At 41.9% G+C, this 18904-nt stretch overlaps 1 protein-coding gene across 11 annotated transcripts in view; it reads right to left on the bottom strand.

Annotated features, from left to right (window-relative positions):
* The window catches only part of syne1b (spectrin repeat containing, nuclear envelope 1b), a 469384-nt gene that overhangs the window by 306492 nt on the left and 143988 nt on the right, over positions 1–18904 (bottom strand). For all 11 annotated transcript variants that reach the window (XM_072911924.1, XM_072911927.1, XM_061924513.1 and 8 more), the window contains 8 exons: positions 18675–18857; positions 18491–18592; positions 15986–16189; positions 5246–5453; positions 5059–5171; positions 1652–1857; positions 1445–1594; positions 1078–1369 (listed from right to left, as the gene is read on the bottom strand). In XM_072911924.1, coding sequence (XP_072768025.1) covers positions 1078–1369; positions 1445–1594; positions 1652–1857; positions 5059–5171; positions 5246–5453; positions 15986–16189; positions 18491–18592; positions 18675–18857 — 1458 coding nt within the window. The remainder of the gene's footprint in view (positions 1–1077; positions 1370–1444; positions 1595–1651; positions 1858–5058; positions 5172–5245; positions 5454–15985; positions 16190–18490; positions 18593–18674; positions 18858–18904) is intronic.

The following is an 18904-nucleotide window of genomic DNA, read 5'->3' as shown; positions in this document are numbered from 1 at the left end:
ATAGGCAATTATTTCATCCGCAACCGCATCAGAAAGTCGTCAACCATCCGCCATCCACCCGATGTAACATTTGACCAGAACCGCATCTGCCCGCACCCGCCTGTTGTTATATATCTAATATAGACGATGCAAGGCATTAGTGAGGTTATAAAGCTTTTGCCTGTTAAAGAAAGGAGACTGATCCAATGCAGCACAGACATTCGCGTGCCACGCTGTCACGACCCAGACGCACACCAGTGCGCAATCATATGGGAGCCGCGCTGAGCGCACCTCCAAGCGCGTCTCGCTGCCGGCGACGGCCGGGTATGGGCCCGAGGCTCCAGCGCCATCCATTTTCAGGGCTAGTTGATTCGGCAGGTGGGTTGTTACACACTCCTTAGCGGGTTCCGACTTACATGGCCACCGTCCTGCTGTCTATATCAACCAGGGTGAGCCCCTCCCCTTTCGTGAGCGCACTGCGCGCGGACTGACCCCTGTTACGCGCCCCCGGCAACAGGGGTGGCGGGCAGGTAAGCTGCGCGGGCGGAGCGCGCGGAGTGACCCCTGTTACGAGCCCCCGGCCACGGGGGTGGCGGGCAGGTAAGCTGCTTACCTGCTGCGCGTGACGCCGGCCGCGGCGAAGGCGGACGAGGCGGGGTGTCGGTGCGGTGGTGACCCTGGACGTGCGTCGGGCCCTTCTCGCGGATCGCCTCAGCTACGGCTCCCGGTGGGGCCCTCTCGGGGGAAGGGGCCTCGGTCCCGGACCCCGGCGAGGCGTCCCTTCTCCGCTCCGTAAAAGTGTCCATCTCTTCTTTTTTTTTTTCTTCTGTTGTGGCATATGCAGCAGGTGCCTGCTCGTTTTTCGTATGTGGGTAACAACATTTAACTATGTATATATATTTACCAATTGGTTTAACTGCCACCCGCCTGAATCTATTTAAAATCTTTTTTTTTTTTTTTTCAACCGCCCGACCCGACCCGCGGATAAAATCTAATTTTTTTAAATTTCAACCGCCCGATCCGCGGATAATCCGCGGACTCCGCGGTTGTGCCCGCAAACCGCGCATCTCTAATACCCAGATATTGTCCTCCACTGACCTGTACAAGAACAAGTCTTTTCTCTAGAGTCTCCTTATTCCCCAGCGTGCTGTTGAGCGAAGCCAGACGCTCCTGGACTCCGTTCAGCCAGGTCCAGGTGGCCTGCAGAGTCTCCTCGAAGGCCTGCTGCTCCTGCAAAGTGAGCTGGCAGCAGCGCAGCCTCTCCCGGACACGCCTCAGCAGGGTCTGGTACTGCGACTGCAGCTGAGCGGAGACTCGCGTCTCGCTGCCGTCCCCTCGCCCGCCCTCGTTGAGCCCCCGGGCCTCCTGGCACAAACGCTCGAACGAATCTCTGCACGGAAGGGAGGGGAAATGTGTTTGCGTGAGCTCCGAAGGCGGTGGATGGTGCATTAGTGCAACTCCGCACCTTTCTTTGACGACTTCCTGCTGATATTCCTCCACTTGCTCCAGCAAAGCCTTCTCAGAACAACGTTGTTTGGCTTCCGGTAGATCCGTCGTCATCCTCTTTTCCATGTGCTCCAGCCACCACCGGAGCTTCTTAAGGCGACCCTCAAAGCTGCGGGGGAAATGTGTTCAAATGTTTGTGGGACGGAGGAGGAAGATGTCGCCTTACCCTTTCATGAGGGACGCACTGTCCTCCAGGATCTGCTGGTTCTGTCTGCACTGCTCCACAAAGCTGTCCCAGTCCTGCTGGATGGAGGACATGTGCTGCTGGACCTGGCCAGCGTTGGCCTTGGGAAGATGGAGCAGCAGTTTCTCTCCTTCCTCGCAGACCTGCGTGAGATGCAGCTCGCCTTCCTCCATGCGCCCCGTCGCCCCCTGGAAAACCAAAATGTACTTGTCACCCCAAAGGCAGTGAAGTTGTCACGTTGTGTAAATGGTAAATAAAAAGAGAACACAACAAATCCCTTTCAACTTATATTCAATTGAATAGACTGCAAAGTAGAGATGCGCGGTTTGCGGGCACAACCGCGGAGTCCGCGGATTATCCGCGGATCGGGCGGATGAAATTTAAAAAAATTAGATTTTATCCGCGGGTCGGGTCGGGCGGTTGAAAAAAAAAAACAATTTTTAAATAGATTCAGGCGGGTGGCAGTTAAACCAATTGGGAAATATATATACATAGTTAAATGTTGTTACCCACATACGAAAAACGAGCAGGCACCTGCAGCATATGCCACAACAGAAGAAAAAAAAAAGAAGAGATGGACACTTTTACGGAGCGGAGAAGGGACGCCTCGCCGGGGTCCGGGACCGAGGCCCCTTCCCCCGAGAGGGCCCCACCGGTAGCCGTAGCTGAGGCGATCCGCGAGAAGGGCCCGACGCACGTCCAGGTTCACCACCGCGCCCACCGCACCGACACCCCGCCTCGTCCGCCTTCGCCGCGGCCGGCGTCACGCGCAGCAGGTAAGCAGCTTACCTGCCCGCCACCCCCGTTGCCGGGGGCGCGTAACAGGGGTCACTCCGCGCGCAGTGCGCTCACGAAAGGGGTGGGGCTCACCCTGGTTGATATAGACAGCAGGACGGTGGCCATGGAAGTCGGAACCCGCTAAGGAGTGTGTAACAACCCACCTGCCGAATCAACTAGCCCTGAAAATGGATGGCGCTGGAGCGTCGGGCCCATATACCCGGCCGTCGCCGGCAGCGAGACGCGCTTGGAGGTGCGCTCAGCGCGGCTCCCATATGATTGCGCACTGGTGTGCGTCTGGGTCGTGACAGCGTGGCACGCGAATGTCTGTGCTGCATTGGATCAGTCTCCTTTCTTTAACAGGCAAAAGCTTTATAACCTCACTAATGCCTTGCATCGTCTATATTAGATATATAACAACGGGCGGGTGCGGGCGGATGCGGTTCTGATTAAATGTTAGGTCGGGTGGATGGCGGATGGTTGACGACTTTCTGATGCGGTTGCGGATGAAATAATTGCCTATCCGCGCATCTCTACTGCAAAGACAAGATATTTCATGTTCACACTGAGAAACTTCATTTGTTTTTGCAAATATTCATGAACTTAGAATTTAATGAGAGCAACACATTGCAAAAAAAGTTGTCACAGGGGCATTTTTACCACTGTGTTACATGGCCTTTCCTTTTAACAACACTCAGTAAAGGTTTGGGAACTGAGGAGACACATTTTTGAAGTGGAATTCTTTCCCATTCTTGCTTGATGTACAGCTTAAGTTGTTCAACAGTCCGGGGTATCCTTTCTGCTATTTTAGCCTTCATATTGCGCCACACATTTTCAATGGGAGACAGGTCTGGACTACAGGCAGGCCAGTCTAGTACCCGCACTCTTTTACTATGAAGCCACGCTGTTGTAACACATGGCTTGGCATTGTCTTGCTGAAATAAGCAGGGGCGTCCATGATAACGTTGCTTGGATGGCAACATATGTTGCTCCAAAAGCTGTATGTACCTTTCAGCATTAATGGTGCCTTCACAGATGTGTAAGTTACCCATGTCTTGTGCACTAATACACACCCATACCATCACACATGCTGCCTTTTACACTTTGCGCCTAGAACAGTCCGGGTGGTTATTTTCCTCTTTGTTCCGGAGGACACGATGTTGGAATAATTGTTTGTAAGTTATCACAAAAGAAACGTTGTATTATGAATGCTGTCTTTCGAGGCCTAACAAGAGGAAGAAGGCTCGTGAAACGCCACTGTGATTTCAACACGGACAGATGGCAGGATCTGCTCAACTTCCAGAGGAACTCTCTTTGAAGTGTTAAACGAACTCTCTCTGAAGTATTTCACAAACTCTCTTCCAACTGTTTGGTGACCTAGGTCAACGCTGTTTACGACCCGCTGCCCTCTTGAAGTCACTGTGGTCAGGAGACGGGAGGGATTATCCATTGTCCTCCAACACCTGCTCCAGCTGGATCCAGGAAGAACCCAAGCCCGAGAAATCCTCTTCTTGAACTTCAAAGCGACCGAAAACAATGACTGTTTTACATACGTCCCATTCCTGCTGTGACATATGTTGGTGCGTGAACATTGAACATCTGAATTAAAAGAGGAGACGAAAACCTTCGTCAGAGCGTGCTAAGACACTGTAAGAGGTTACAGGTTGACGCCGTCTCTCCTCAATTGAGACCAAATTGAATTCTGTCTCTGTTTGATTCCTTGCCTTTTGTCTTGTTTAATAGATATCACAGTGTTTGAACGTGACACACGACGTCCACAGTTTCCAAAAACAATTTAAAATGTGGACTCGTCAGACCACAGAACACTTTTCCACTTTGCATCAGTCCATCTTAGATGAGCTCGGGCCCAGCGAAGCCGGTGGCGTTTCTGGGTGTTGTTGATAAATGGCTTTAAGCTTTGCATAGTAGAGTTTTAACTTGCACTTACAGATGTAGCGACCAACTGTAGTTACTGAGAGTGGTTTTCTGAAGTGTTCCTGAGCCCATGTGGTGATATCTTTTACATATTGATGACGTTTTTGATGCAGTACCGCCCGAGGGATCGAAAGTCACGGGTTTGCCGCTTACGTGCAGCGATTTCTCCAGATTCTCTGAACCTTTTGATGATATTACAGAGCGTAGATGGTGAAATCCCTAAATTCCTTGCAATAGCTGGTTGAGAAATGTTATTCTTAAACAATTTGCTCACGCATATGTTGACAAAGTGGTGACCCTCGCCCCGTCCTTGTATGTGAATGACTGAGCATTTCATGGAAGCTGCTTTTATACCCAATCATGGCACCCACCTGTTCCCAATTAGCCTGTTCACCTGTGGGATGTTCCAAATAAGTGTTTGATGAGCATCCCTCAACTTACTCAGTCTTTTTTGCCACTTGTGCCAGCTTTTTTGAAACATGTTGCAGGCTTCAAATTTCAAAAGAGCTAATATTTGCAAAAAATAAAGTTTTCCAGTGTGAACATGAAATATCTTGTCTTTGCAGTCTATTCAACTGAATATAAGTTGAAAAGGATTTGTTGTATTTTCTTTTTATTTACCATTTACACAACGTGACAACTTTTTTATAGTTTCGTAGTTTGAGGAGAGGCTTTACATTTAGTTTCTGTAATTTGCGCTCGACAATGTGAGTGTCTCCAGACCGGTCGGAGCATTCCTTCACAATCTCCCTCTGTTCTACAAGCCAGCGATGGAACTCCTGAACAAGATCTGTGGACCAAAGAAAGAGGTTTTTACCTTCAAATAGAAGAGTTGAAAAGATTTCCTGGGAGACTTTTCCTCACCATTGAACTGCTGCTGGAGACCGTTCTGCAGTGAGGCCAAAGTCCTGGACGAGACCTGGTTTACAGACTCGTAGGTCTTGATGAGCTCGGTGAGTGCGGAACCCAAGCGGGAAAGCTCCTCCGACGGGTATTTCCTACACAAGTTGTTGAGGCTTTCTCTCGTGGAGTCGATACTTCCCTGCTGGCTTTGCAGCTCTTTCTGTAGCTCCTAAAAGCAGACAGAGAAAACATCACCAAGACATACACCCGTGATACCTAGTTGCACCTTCAGGGATGTGAGCGCCCTTTGGGGAAAAAAGGGAACATCTCTATCAGCACAAAGTGCTGCCAAGAACACCCCAAAAAGAAAATGTTGAAAATCAAGACTACATGTCCTGCAATTGGGTGCATTTCTAGGCTATATTTTACCTTGTATTTATATTATTCACATGTGAATAATGCTGTATAATAGACTGTATTTATATTATTCACATGTGAATAATGCTGTACAATAGACTGTATTTATATTATTCACATGTGAATAATGCTGTATAATAAACTGTATGTATATTATTCACATGTGAATAATGCTGTATATTAGACTGTATTTTTATTATTCACATGTGAATAATGCTGTATAATAGACTGTATTTATATTATTCACATGTAAAAAATACCTAAGTGTTTATTGTCTATTGTGAATGAACTGTGGTGCTGAATTTCCCCCAGGGATCAATAAAGTACTTTATAATAATAATAATAATAATAATAATAGACTGTATTTATATTATTCACATGTGAATAATGCTGTATAATACTGTATTTATATTATTCACATGTGAATAATGCTGTATAATAGACTGTATTTATGTTATTCACATGTGAATAATGCTGTATAATAGACTGTATTTATATTATTCACATGTGAATAATGCTGTATAATAGACTGTATTTATATTATTCACATGTGAATAATGCTATATAATAATATAATATAATACTGTATTTATATTATTCACATGTAAAAAATACCTAAGTGTTTATTGTCTATTGTGAATGAACTGTGGTGCTGAATTTCCCCCAGGGATCAATAAAGTACTTTATAATAATAATAATAATAATAATAATAATAATAGACTGTATTTATATTATTCACATGTGAATAATGCTATATAATAGACTGTATTTATGTTATTCACATGTGAATAATGCTGTATAATAGACTGTATTTATGTTATTCACATGTGAATAATGCTGTATAATAGATATATAATAATATAATATAATACTGTATTTATATTATTCACATGTAAAAAATACCTAAGTGTTTATTGTCTATTGTGAATGAACTGTGGTGCTGAATTTCCCCCAGGGATCAATAAAGTACTTTATAATAATAATAATAATAATAATAGACTGTATTTATATTATTCACATGTGAATAATGCTATATAATAGACTGTATTTATGTTATTCACATGTGAATAATGCTGTATAATAGACTGTATTTATGTTATTCACATGTGAATAATGCTGTATAATTGACTGTATTTATATTATTCACATGTGAATAATGCTGTATAATAGACTGTATTTATATTATTCACATGTAAAAAAAAATACCTAAGGGTTTATTGTCTATTGTGAGCGAACTGTGGTGCTGAATTTCCCCCAGGGATCAATAAAGTACTTTATAATAATAATAATAATAATAATAATAGATTTTATTTGTAAAAAAAAAAGCACTTTATATCGAGTACCGGTAAACAACCTCAACGTGCTACAGTGTATTAAAAAAATAAAAAATAAAAATAAAAACTAGAACAGCCAAATAGCTAGAACTAGTATGTATATATCTAAAAAAATGTTGTTTTTTTTTAAAAAAGAAGGGTTTTTAAGCCTTTTTTTAAAAACATCCACAGTCTGTGGTGCCCTCATGTGGTCAGGGGGAGCGTTCCACAGACTGGGAGCGGCGGAGCAGAAAGCCCGGTCTCCCATTGTTCCTAGCTTTGTCCTCGGAGGTTGGAGGAGGTTAGCCTGTCCGGAGCGGAGGTGTCGAGTGGAGGATTTGGGGGTGAGTAGTTCTTTGAGGTAGAGGGGGGCATTTCCTTTCTATTCTATTCTATTCTTTAGATTTATACTCATCTACCAAACTCTTTTGGCTGTCTTTTTGACACTCACATGTACCATGTCATGTACCATATCAGTTTTACTAGATCATTTACTAACATTATTAGCATTGAAAATTCTATAAGATGCATGCAAAGAAGTCAGAAAAACGTTTCCCATTTGGCAAATCTACCCTGTAGCCACGCCCCTTTGGGTAATACACAGTACAGGTCAAAAGTTTGGACACACCTTCTCATTCAATGCGTTTTCTTTATTTTCATGACTAGTTACATTGTAGATTGTCACATCAAAACTATGAATGAACACATGTGGAGTTATGTACTTAACAAAAAAAAGGTGAAATAACTGAAAACATGTTTTATATTCTAGTTTCTTCAAAGTAGCCACCCTTTGCTCTGTTTACTGCTTTGCACACTCTTGGCATTCTCTCCATGAGCTAACATGTTTTCAGTTATTTCACTTTTTTTTGTTAAGTACATAACTCCACATGTGTTCATTCATAGTTTTGATGTGACAATCTACAATGTAAATAGTCATGGAAATAAAGAAAACGTATTGAATGAAAAAGTGTGTCCAAACTTTTGGCCTGTACTGTACTTCCGGTGTTGGGACCTTTGATTAGTGAATTATATTTATATAGCGCTTTTCTCTAGTGACTCAAAACGCTTAACATAGTGAAAGCCCTTATCTAAGTTACATTTAAAGCAGTGTGGGTGGCACTGCGAGCAGGTGGGTAAAGTATCTTGCCCAAGGACACAACGGCAGTGACTAGGATGGCGGAAGCGGGACTCGAACCTGGAACCCTCAAGTTGCAGGCACGAGCCAAGCCGCCCCAATCCGTCAAGTCAACAATATATCTTCTCTCTGGCTACTTATAAATACTCTAGAACACAGGTGTCAAACTCGAGATGTGGCTTGCCACTTTATTTTTATTTGGCCCTGGAAAGCCTGGAAATAATATGTATCAATAAAGTGCTGTAACCTTTCTTACTAAATGTATTCTTTCTTTCTATTTTGGGAGAAAAAAATAAATAAAATGTACTCCATGTAATCGCAAATGATGTTCACTTAAATATTGTCTAATTATGCAAAAATATATTATCAAACATTCAAAATCATTTTTTAAATATGAATAAATACTAATAATGATTTCAAAGCAAGTTATCCATCAAATTGTGCAACGTAAAAGTAGCAATAGATTTCATGGTCAAATTGTGACATTTACTGAGGTTTTTACAGCATTTTTCTGTAAATGAATAAAAGTACTTTTTTTTACTGTAATACACTGTGGTGTCGTTTTGGCATGTACAGTAATACATCAGAAAATCTACATTTGTTGCGGTAAAAAAAAACAAAAAACTGGCAGCTCAGGTGCCAAAATTTTACTGTAAAACTACAATTTTTTTTATTTACAGTAAAAAAATGTTTTAACATTTTACAGTAAGATTCTTGCAACAGAGCTGCCTTTTTTTTAACCATAAAAACAGCAGTACTATTTTTCCATTTACAGTAATATACACTACATTTGGAGGTGAAATTATTGCAAATCCCCTCCATCCATCCAACCATCTTCTTCCGCTTATCCAAGGTCGGGTCACGGGTGCAGCAGCCTAAGCAGGGAAGCCCAGACTTCCCTCTCCCCAGCCACTTTGTCCAGCTCTGCCTGTGGGATCCCGGGGCGTACCCAGGTCAGCCGGGAGACATAGTCTTCCCAACGTGTCCTGGGTCTTCCCCGTGGCCTCCTACTGGTCGGACGTGCCCTAAACACCTCCCTAGGGAGGCGTTCGGGTGGCATCCTGACCAGATGCCCGAACCACCTCATCTGGCTCCTCTCGATGTGGAGGAGCAGCGGCTTTACTTTGAGCTCCCCCCGAATGACAGAGCTTCTCACCCTATCTCTAAGGGAGAGCCCCGCCACCCGGCGGAGGAAACTCATTTCGGCCCCTTGTACCCGTGATCTTGTCCTTTCGGTCATAACCCAAAGCTCATGACCATAGGTGAGGATGGGAACGTAGATCGACCGGTAAATTGAGAGCTTTGCCTTCCGGCTCAGCTCCTTCTTCACCACAACGGATCGATACAGCGTCCGCATTACTGAAGACGTCGCACCGATCCGCCTGTCGATCTCACCATCCACTCTTCCCTCACTCGTGAACAAGACTCCGAGGTACTTGAACTCCACTTGGGGCAGGGTCTCCTCCCCAACCCGGAGATGGCACTGCACCCTTTTCCGGGCGAGAACCATGGACTCGGACTTGGAGGTGCTGATTCTCATCCCAGTCGCTTCACACTCGGCTGCGAACCGATCCAGTGAGAGCTGAAGATCCTGGCCAGATGAAGCCATCAGGACCACATCATCTGCAAAAAGCAGAGACCTAATCCTGCAGCCACCAAACCAGATCCCCTCAACGCCTTGACTGCGCCTAGAAATTCTGTCCATAAAAGTTATGAACAGAATCGGTGACAAAGGGCAGCCTTGGCGGAGTCCAACCCTCACTTATTGCAAATTATCATATATTTTTTTTACATTTTAGTTTTAAAAAAATCTACTCATAAAATGCATAAAACAATGGTGTAATAATAGTATTCACTGATAGAAGCGGCCCTCTGGGGCCAAACACAACTGCGACGTGGTTCTCAGTGAAAACCACTTAGACACCTCTGCTCTAGAACTACAACCGTTTCCATCTAACAGTGTTGGGATTGTAATCATCCACATATGATTAGCAGCAAAGTGGTCAGTTGTCAACATTGTAGTTTGGAGAGTGTACGGAGGCAACAACAAGTAAGCCAGCTAAATGGTTAGCTAACTAAATGTCAAATTGTGACATTTACTGAGGTTTTTACAGCATTTTTCTGTAAATGAAAAAAAGTACTTTTTTTAATTGTTATAAACTGTGGTGCCGTTTTGGCATTTGCAGTAATACACCAGAAAATCTACACTTGTTGCGGTAAAAAAAACAACAACAAAAACTGGCAGCTCAGTTGCCAAAATTCTACTGTAAAATTGCAGTTTTTTTTAATTTACAGAAAAAAACAAATGCAAATTTTACAGTAAAATTCTGGCAACTGAGCTGGCTTTTATTTATTTTTTTACCACAAAAACAGCAGTGACGTACAGTCACTAGAGGCAGGTGAGGCGGGGCCTCACCTGCCATCATGGAAAGAAAAAAAATGTAAAAAGAAAAAAATATATATTAAATTGTTAAATGTATCCAGTGATTATACTATAAAGTTATTTTCCATTTAACTTCACCAGTTTTAGATTATTTTTATTCAAAATCGCTGAATTTTCACATTTGCCGTTCAAATACTGAGATGAGACGGTGCGGTGAACAGCAGCCAGTTGAGGCACGTCACTCAGTGCCTCAACATGGATTGCGCAATGACTCGGCTAACTGCTGGCCTGCTGTGCAGTGAGACCGTATCGCTATATGAATTATATTATACATTTCCATAGTTTAGTTAGCTGAGGTATATAATGTACAGTGTATTTTGTCAACAACTGTATGTGTGTAACGTATTTCTTGTGCTGAGCGATCATAAAACGGCTGCAAAAGACGCACTGGCTGAGGCTCCAGTAGCCCCGCCTCCTGCACCCCCGCCGTAGAATGCACGGGGAGTGTTATATCAACTAAAGCCCAAACTTAAACTTTCCACGTGCAAGATCGAATCTATTTAAAAAAGTTATTTCATAAGAAGCCAAAAAGTGCAAAAACAATAATGTTCGTGTTGGAGGAGTTGTGAATGACTGCAGGGCCACAACATTAGGTACACCTGCAGACTGCAGGTGTATCTAATTCACAACTCCTCCAACACGAACATTATTGTTTTTGCACTTTTGGCTTCTTATTAAATAACTTTTGTAACCTATTTTTATGGGCTTTCCTCTTTGTGATGTTAAGTTCCTGTTATGCGCTGTTATACAGTATATGCCTTGAGCTCTTATTTTGAAGGCGCTAAGAGCGGAATTTTGACACGTTGGAGTGGAGCGGAAGTTTTTGAAAGAAGGTAAATAAAGTGGTCCTCGTGTAAACTGGAGCCTCCGTGTTTGTTATTTTGTAGTTTCATACAGTATAGGCGACATTTATAAACCCTTGGTTACACTTTTTTAAATAGATTCAATCTTGCGCGTGGAAAGTTGAAGTGAGGGCTTTAGTTGTAGACTTCATTTATAAGTAAAGGTAAGACCATAATAACGTTTTTTTAATTAAATGTGCTTTTTTGTGTGCTACAGTTTGTATGTGTAAAGTTAAAGTTGTCATATCTGTATTATCATGTTTTGTTTTAAGTCATGTTTTGTTTAGTTTCTGTCTTTTCACTCCCTTGTCTGGTCACCATAGCAACCATTAGTTTTCACCTGTCACGTCACGCACCTGCTTTCACTAATCATGTCCATAGTATTTAAGTTCATTCATTTTCTGTTGTTCGTCCTGACGACCTCAACACATTTATGCTCTGTTCATGCCTGATACTTCTGCCCATGTCAATTCCTCAAGCAACTACTTTTGTCCAAGCCAAGTAAGTTTTTGTTCCATGTTTATAGTCTATTTGTTTTTCATAGTTTGTTCTCCGCCACTGTGCGTGCTTTTCATTTGTACTTTTTTGCTATAGTCTTTTGGTTTCATAGTTTATTCTCCGCCACTGTGCGCGCTTTCATTTATTCCTTTTTTTGATAAGTAACAAATAAATCATGTACCTTAATTCCCGTCTCGCACGAGCCAACTTTCCGTTGCATCCTGGAAAAGCACACACCTCGGACCAAGTCATGACAAAAGTTAAGTTAAAGTACCAATGATTGTCACACACACACTAGGTGTGGTGAAATGTGTCCTCTGCATTTGACCCATCCCCTTGATCACCCCCTGGGAGGTGAGGGGAGCAGTGGGCAGCAGCGGCGCCGCGCCCGGGAATAATTTTTGGTGATTTAACCCCCAATTCCAAGCCTTGATGCTGAGTGCCAAGCAGGGAAGAATACTAGTATGAGCTTTTAAACATAACCCGTTAACTGCTGCCAATCAAATGGTGAATAAGATACTCTTTAGGGTTCATATGTTTGTAAATCTGACTGTGATGAAGTCAGTGCCTCACCAGCCATCAACATCACCGCACGTCACTGAAAAACAGCATGAATGTTTTTCCATTTAGAGTAATATACACTACATTTTGAGGTGAAATTATTGCAACTTACCATATTTTTTTACAATTTTAGTTTAAAAAAAATCTACTCAATTACAATTGAGTAATAATAGTATTCACTGTTAGAAGCGGCCCTCTGGGGCCAAACACAACTGCGATGTGGCCCTCAGTGAAAACCACTTTGACACCTCTGCTCTAGAACTACAACCGTTTCCATCTAACAGTGTTGGGATTGTAATCATCCACATATGATTAGCAGCAAAGTGGTCAGTTGTCAACATTGTAGTTTGGAGAATGTACGGAGACAACAACAAGTAAGCCAGCTAAATGGTTAGCTAACTAAATGTCAAATTGTGACATTTACTGAGGTTTTTACAGCATTTTTCTGTAAATGAAAAAAAGTATTCCTTTTTTTATTGTTATAAACTGTGGTGCCGTTTTGGCATTTACAGTAATACACCAGAAAATATACACTTGTTGTGGTAAAAAAAAACAAAAAAAACCTGGCAGCTCAGTTGCCAAAATTCTACTGTAAAATTGCAGTTTTTTTAATTTACAGAAAAAAACAAATTTTACAGAAAAATTCTGGCAACTGAGCTGGCTTTTATTTATTTTTTTTACCACAAAAACAGCATTAATGTTTTTCCATTTAGAGTAATATACACTACATTTTGAGGTGAAATTATTGCAACTTACCATATTTTTTTACAATTTTAGATTTAAAAAAATCTACTAATAATAGTACCGTATTTTCCACACTATTAGCCGCACCTAAAAACCACAAATTTACTCAAAAGCTGACAGTGCGGCTTATAACCCGGTGCGCTTTATATATGGATTAATATTAAGATTCATTTTCATAAAGTTTAGGTCTCGCAACTACGGTAAACAGCCGCCATCTTTTTTCCCCGTAGAAGAGGAAGTGCTTCTTCTTCTACGGTAAGCACCGCCAAGGTAAGCACCCGCCCCCATAGAAGAAGAAGCGCGCGGGTATTACGTTTCATTTCCTTTGTGTGTTTACATCTGTAAAGACCACAAAATGGCTCCTACTAAGCGACACACTGTGGTTCTAGCTTGCCATGCTAATGGCCAGAAACTTCCACCCATGGTGATATTCAAAAGGAAGACCTTGCCAAAAGAGACCTTTCCAGCCGGCGTCATCATAAAAGCTAACTCGAAGGGATGGATGGATGAAGAAAAGATGAGCGAGTGGTTAAGGGAAGTTTACGCGAAGAGGCCGGGTGGCTTTTTTCACGCAGCTCCGTCCATGTTGATATACGACTCCATGCGCGCCCACATCACAGATGGTGTCAAAAAACAAGTGAAGCACACAAATACAACACTCACCGTCATTCCGGGTGGATTGACCAAAGAACTCCAACCGCTCGATATTGGTGTCAACAGGGCATTTAAAGCATGACTGCGAACGGCGTGGGAACAATGGATGACCGAAGGCGAACACACATTCACTAAGACAGGGAGACAGCGCCGGACGACATACGCCAACATCTGCCAGTGGATCGTAAATGCCTGGGCGGATATTTCGGTCTCAACTGTGGTCCGAGCTTTCCGGAAGGCAGGATTCACGGAACTGCTGGAAAAACAACAGCGACACTGACTCTGATGACTTCGACGAGACGGAGCCGGCCATTTTGGATCCCGTATTTGCCCAACTTTTTAATTCGGACACCGTAGGAGAAGAATTCGAGGGATTTATGAATGAAGAATAACTTCAGAAAGTGAGTGTTATGTTTATTTTGTGTGTTGTGACATTAACGTTCGAGCAACATTAAGTTATTGCTATTGCTCTACACTATTTTGAATTTTACTATGTTTGTGATTGCACATTTGCACATTACCGTACATTTTGGGAGTGAACAGAGTTGTTAGAACGCTGGTTTTTAATATATTATTAAAGTTTGACTGACCTATCTGACTGTTTTTTTGACATTCCCTGTAGCGCAGTTAGATGCGGCTTATAACACGGGGCGGCTTATAGGTGGACAAAGTTTTGAAATATGCCGTTCATTGAAGGCGCGGCTTATAACCCAGGGCGGCTTATGGTGCGGAAAATACGGTAATAGTAGTAATAATAGTATTCACTGTTAGAATCGGCCCTCTGGGGCCAAACACAACTGCGATGTGGTCCTCAGTGAAAACCACTTTGACACCTCTGCTCTAGAACTACAACCGTTTTTTTTAATTTACAGAAAAAAACAAATTTTACAGTAAAATTCTGGCAACTGAGCTGGCTTTTATTTATATTTTTTTACCATAAAAACAGCATTAATGTTTTTCCATTTAGAGTAATAAACACTACATTTTCAGGTGAAATTATTGCAACTTACCATATTTTTTTACAATTTTAGTTTAAAAAAAATGATGTAATAATAGTATTCACTGTTAGAATCGGCCCTCTGGGGCCAAACACAACTGCGATGTGGCCCTCAGTGAAAACCACTTAGACACCTCTGCTCTAGAACTACAACCGTTTTTTTTAATTTACAGAAAAAAACAAATTTTACAGTAAAATTCTGGCAACTGAGCTGGCTTTTATTTATATTTTTTTACCATAAAAACAGCATTAATGTTTTTCCATTTAGAGTAATAAACACTACATTTTCAGGTGAAATTATTGCAACTTACCATATTTTTTTACAATTTTAGTTTAAAAAAAATGATGTAATAATAGTATTCACTGTTAGAAGCGGCCCTCTGGGGCCAAACACAACTGCGATGTGGCCCTCAGTGAAAACCACTTAGACACCTCTGCTCTAGAACTACAACCGTTTCCATGTAACAGTGTTGGGATTGTAATCATCCACATATTAGCAGCAAAGTGGTCAGTTGTCAACATTGTAGTTTGGAGAATGTACGGAGGCAACAACAAGTAAGCCAGCTAAATGGTGTCGGAGGCAGATATTTACATATATCCGAATTTAAGTTGTACTTCTTCCATTTCTTTGTCATATTTGAAAACAGCTCGTGTTTTCCATTTCTTCTCTTGATGCTCTGTCAGCAAGTATACTGTGTGTGATAACCTTGAGTTCTTTGGAATGTGTTTTGACTAGCATTTGTTTTGTCTACAGAGATGGGACGAGAGAGAGGGTGGTGGGATCGGGAAGACAGACCATTTTGGGAGGCGCAATAGAATGTTCGAGGGTTAGACTGGTCTCAATCAATGTATATTGGCAAAGCTTTGAGAATATACAACAAAATACCTATTCTGTCTCTGGTGCTTTTTTTAACTCAGCTTTAAGTGTCGGAAAGAACTTGGGAGCGAATTCCCTGGGAGGAACAACTGGTCCAAAACGCAACAATGGTTAGCTAACTAACTTGATGGACTTCCAGTCCTGCAACTCAGTGTGGCGTTTAGGCAAGAAGAACAGCAACTCAACAAAGAATTTCATTAAAAACCGTGAAAGTGATATTTCAACACGAAAATAAATGTCTAAAAACGCGGATTTCCGTGGAAAATTCACATTGCTGCACCTTCACTCTGCAGATGTCCTCGGGATCCGAACCCACCGGAGACGACACCAGGGAGTCCTCCATACCCTTGAGCCAAGCTGACATCTGTGAAATATAGTCCTCCAGAAGTTTCTTCTGAGAGCTGAAGTCCACCAGGTTTCTCGTGGCTTGCTCGTGCAGCTTCTGGACGGAGTCCATCTTCTTCCTTAGGTCGTTCTCAAGCATCTGTGGTGGGTCAAAGCACTCGCTTGTTGATGTTTTTGACACCAGAATGTACAAAACCCCAAACTAGTGAAGTTGGCATGTTGTGTAATTGGTAAATAAAAACGGAATACAATGATTTCCAAATCCCTTTCAATTGAATAGACTGCAAAGACAAGATACTTAACGTTCAAACTGGCAAACTTTGTTATTTTTTGCAAATATTAGCTCATTTGGAATTTGATGCCTGCAACATGTTTCAAAAAAGCTGGCACAAGTGGCAAACAAGACTGCTTCCATGAAATGCTCAGTCATTCACTAACAAGCATGGGATTTATCAACAACACCCAGAAACGCCGCCGGCTTCGCTGGGCCCGAGCTCGTCTAAGATGGACTGATAGGTCTGACGAGTCCACATTTCAAATTGTTTTTGGAAACTGTGGACATTGTGTCCTCCGGACCAAAGAGGAAAAGAACCATCCGGACTGTTCTAGGTGCAAAGTGTAAAAGCCAGCATGAGTGATGGTATGGGGGTGTATTAGTGCCCAAGACATGGGTAACTTACACATCTGTGAAGGCACCATTAATGCTGAAAGGTACATACAGCTTTTGGAGCAACATATGTTGCCATCCAAGCAAGGTCTTTTTCATGGACGCCCCTGCTTATTTCAGCAAGACAATGCCAAGCCACGTGTTGTGTGCCACAACAGAGACTGTTGAACAACTTAAGCTGTACATCAAGCAAGAATGGGAAAGAATTCCACTCAAAAAATGTGTCTCCTCAGTTCCCAAACCTTTACTGAGTGTTGTTAAAAGGAAAGACCATGTAACACAGTGGTAAAAATGCCCCTGTGACAACTTTGTTGCAATGTGTTGCTGCCATTTAATTCTAAGTTTATGATTATTCGCAAAAAAAAAAAGTAGTTTCTTTCTTTCTTTAGTTTATTTCGAACATGAACACACTTACATCATAATACATCACACAATTTCAAATCATTTCATTTTACATCATGCCCGAAAAGGAGTAGGAAGAAGCAAAGCTTATTTAATCCTACCCCTTTCCCACTTCAAAGCGTTTACAAATATATAGAATCATTTACTGACCTCTTTATATAATAAAATAACATCTATGAATTAGTATACAACAGTTTTGTAATATGTAATTAATTAATTAATTCAGTCATTATTAACATACTGAGATGAAAAATATCTTATTTTCAATAAGGTTGAAAGTATTTCTCATAATTCTTCTTTTTTGTACTCTGTAAGCACTATTATTTTGAACAACCTCTTAAACTGGATCATATCAGTACAATTTTTAACTTCTTTACTTAATCCATTCCATAATTTAATTCCACAAACTGATATGCTAAAAGTTCTAAGTGTTGTACGTGCATATAAATGTTTTAAATTATTTTTTCCTCTAAGGTTATATTTCTCCTCTTTAGTTGAGAAGAATTGTTGTACATTCTTTGGTAGCTGTCATGTCTGTGTGATCATGTTTTGTTTTAGTAATGTTCGGTTTAAATTTTGGACTTTTTGTGCACTTTTGTTTTGTTTTGTCACCATAGCAACCATTAGTTTCACCTGTCACGTCACGCACCTGTTCCACGTTTGGACTCATTGTGCACTCTTGTCACCATAGCAACCATTAGTTTTCACCTGTCACGTCACGCACCTGTTTCACGTTTTGAGTCACGCACCTGCTTTCACTAATCATGTCCATAGTATTTAAGTTCATTCATTTTCTGTTGTTCGTGCTGACGACATCCCCGCATTTATGCTCCAGCACACTCTCCACACCCTGATGACCCTTGCTACTCTTTTTTTCATGCCGGTTCCATGCCAAGTAAGTTTTTGTTTGTTAAGCCACAGTTAGTGTTCTGTTTAATTGTTCATAGTTTCTGCCAATGTGCAAGTTTTGTGTTTAAAGTCTAGTTTTGTACCTCCGCCCCTGTGCGCGCTTTTCGTTTATTCCTTTTTTGATAGTTTAAATAAATCATGTACCCACCTTCAAGCCTTGACTAGTCCAGTTCATTTGCACCACGGGAGAACAAACCAAGCCCAAGTCCAAGTCTTGACAGTAGCAGGTTATAGTTTGCTTTGTACATCATTTTAGCTGTTTGCAATTTTACCAAATCACCAAACTTTAATATTTCTGACTTAATAAATAAAGGGTTTGTCAGTGTGAACATGAAATATCTTGTCTTTGCAGTCTATTCAATTGAATATAAGTTGAAAAAGATTTGCAAATCATTGTATTCTGTTTTTATTTACCATTTACACAACGTGAGAACTTCTCTGCTTTTGGCTTTTGTAAAATACCTGCAGTTTAGGGGGAGTCTCCAGACTTTCAGTGCTCTTCTTCATCTCTGAGATGTTGCCCAGCAGGTTTGCAAGCCTCACCTCCTTCTCACCTATTTGTGCCTGTTGATGTGCAGCATCAGTTTGGTTAGCAGTGTTGGAATCGACCTCAAATTCCAAGCATGTGGGAGGAGTCGGTGAATACCTGCAGCTCAGAAAGCCTCACCGAGACCTTCTGACTGTCCTTGAAGTTGTTCAGACTCTCGTTCAGTTCCGACACGCAGCTGCCGGTCCAGCCGTCAATGTCATCAGCAATTTGACGCACGTCCTCCCACAACTTTAGACTCTGGTTGAGGTGATGGAGGTTGTCGTTCATCTTCTCAGTCACCTGTATGAGAGCATCAAGCATTACTGGACATTTTCAATGTACTTTTT

Source organism: Nerophis lumbriciformis, linkage group LG29 (genome assembly GCF_033978685.3).
Source record: "Nerophis lumbriciformis linkage group LG29, RoL_Nlum_v2.1, whole genome shotgun sequence".
NCBI classification, from domain to species: Eukaryota; Metazoa; Chordata; class Actinopteri; order Syngnathiformes; family Syngnathidae; genus Nerophis; species Nerophis lumbriciformis.
The sequence above is the reverse complement of the archived record's forward strand: the minus strand, read 5'-3'. Positions and strand labels throughout refer to the sequence as shown.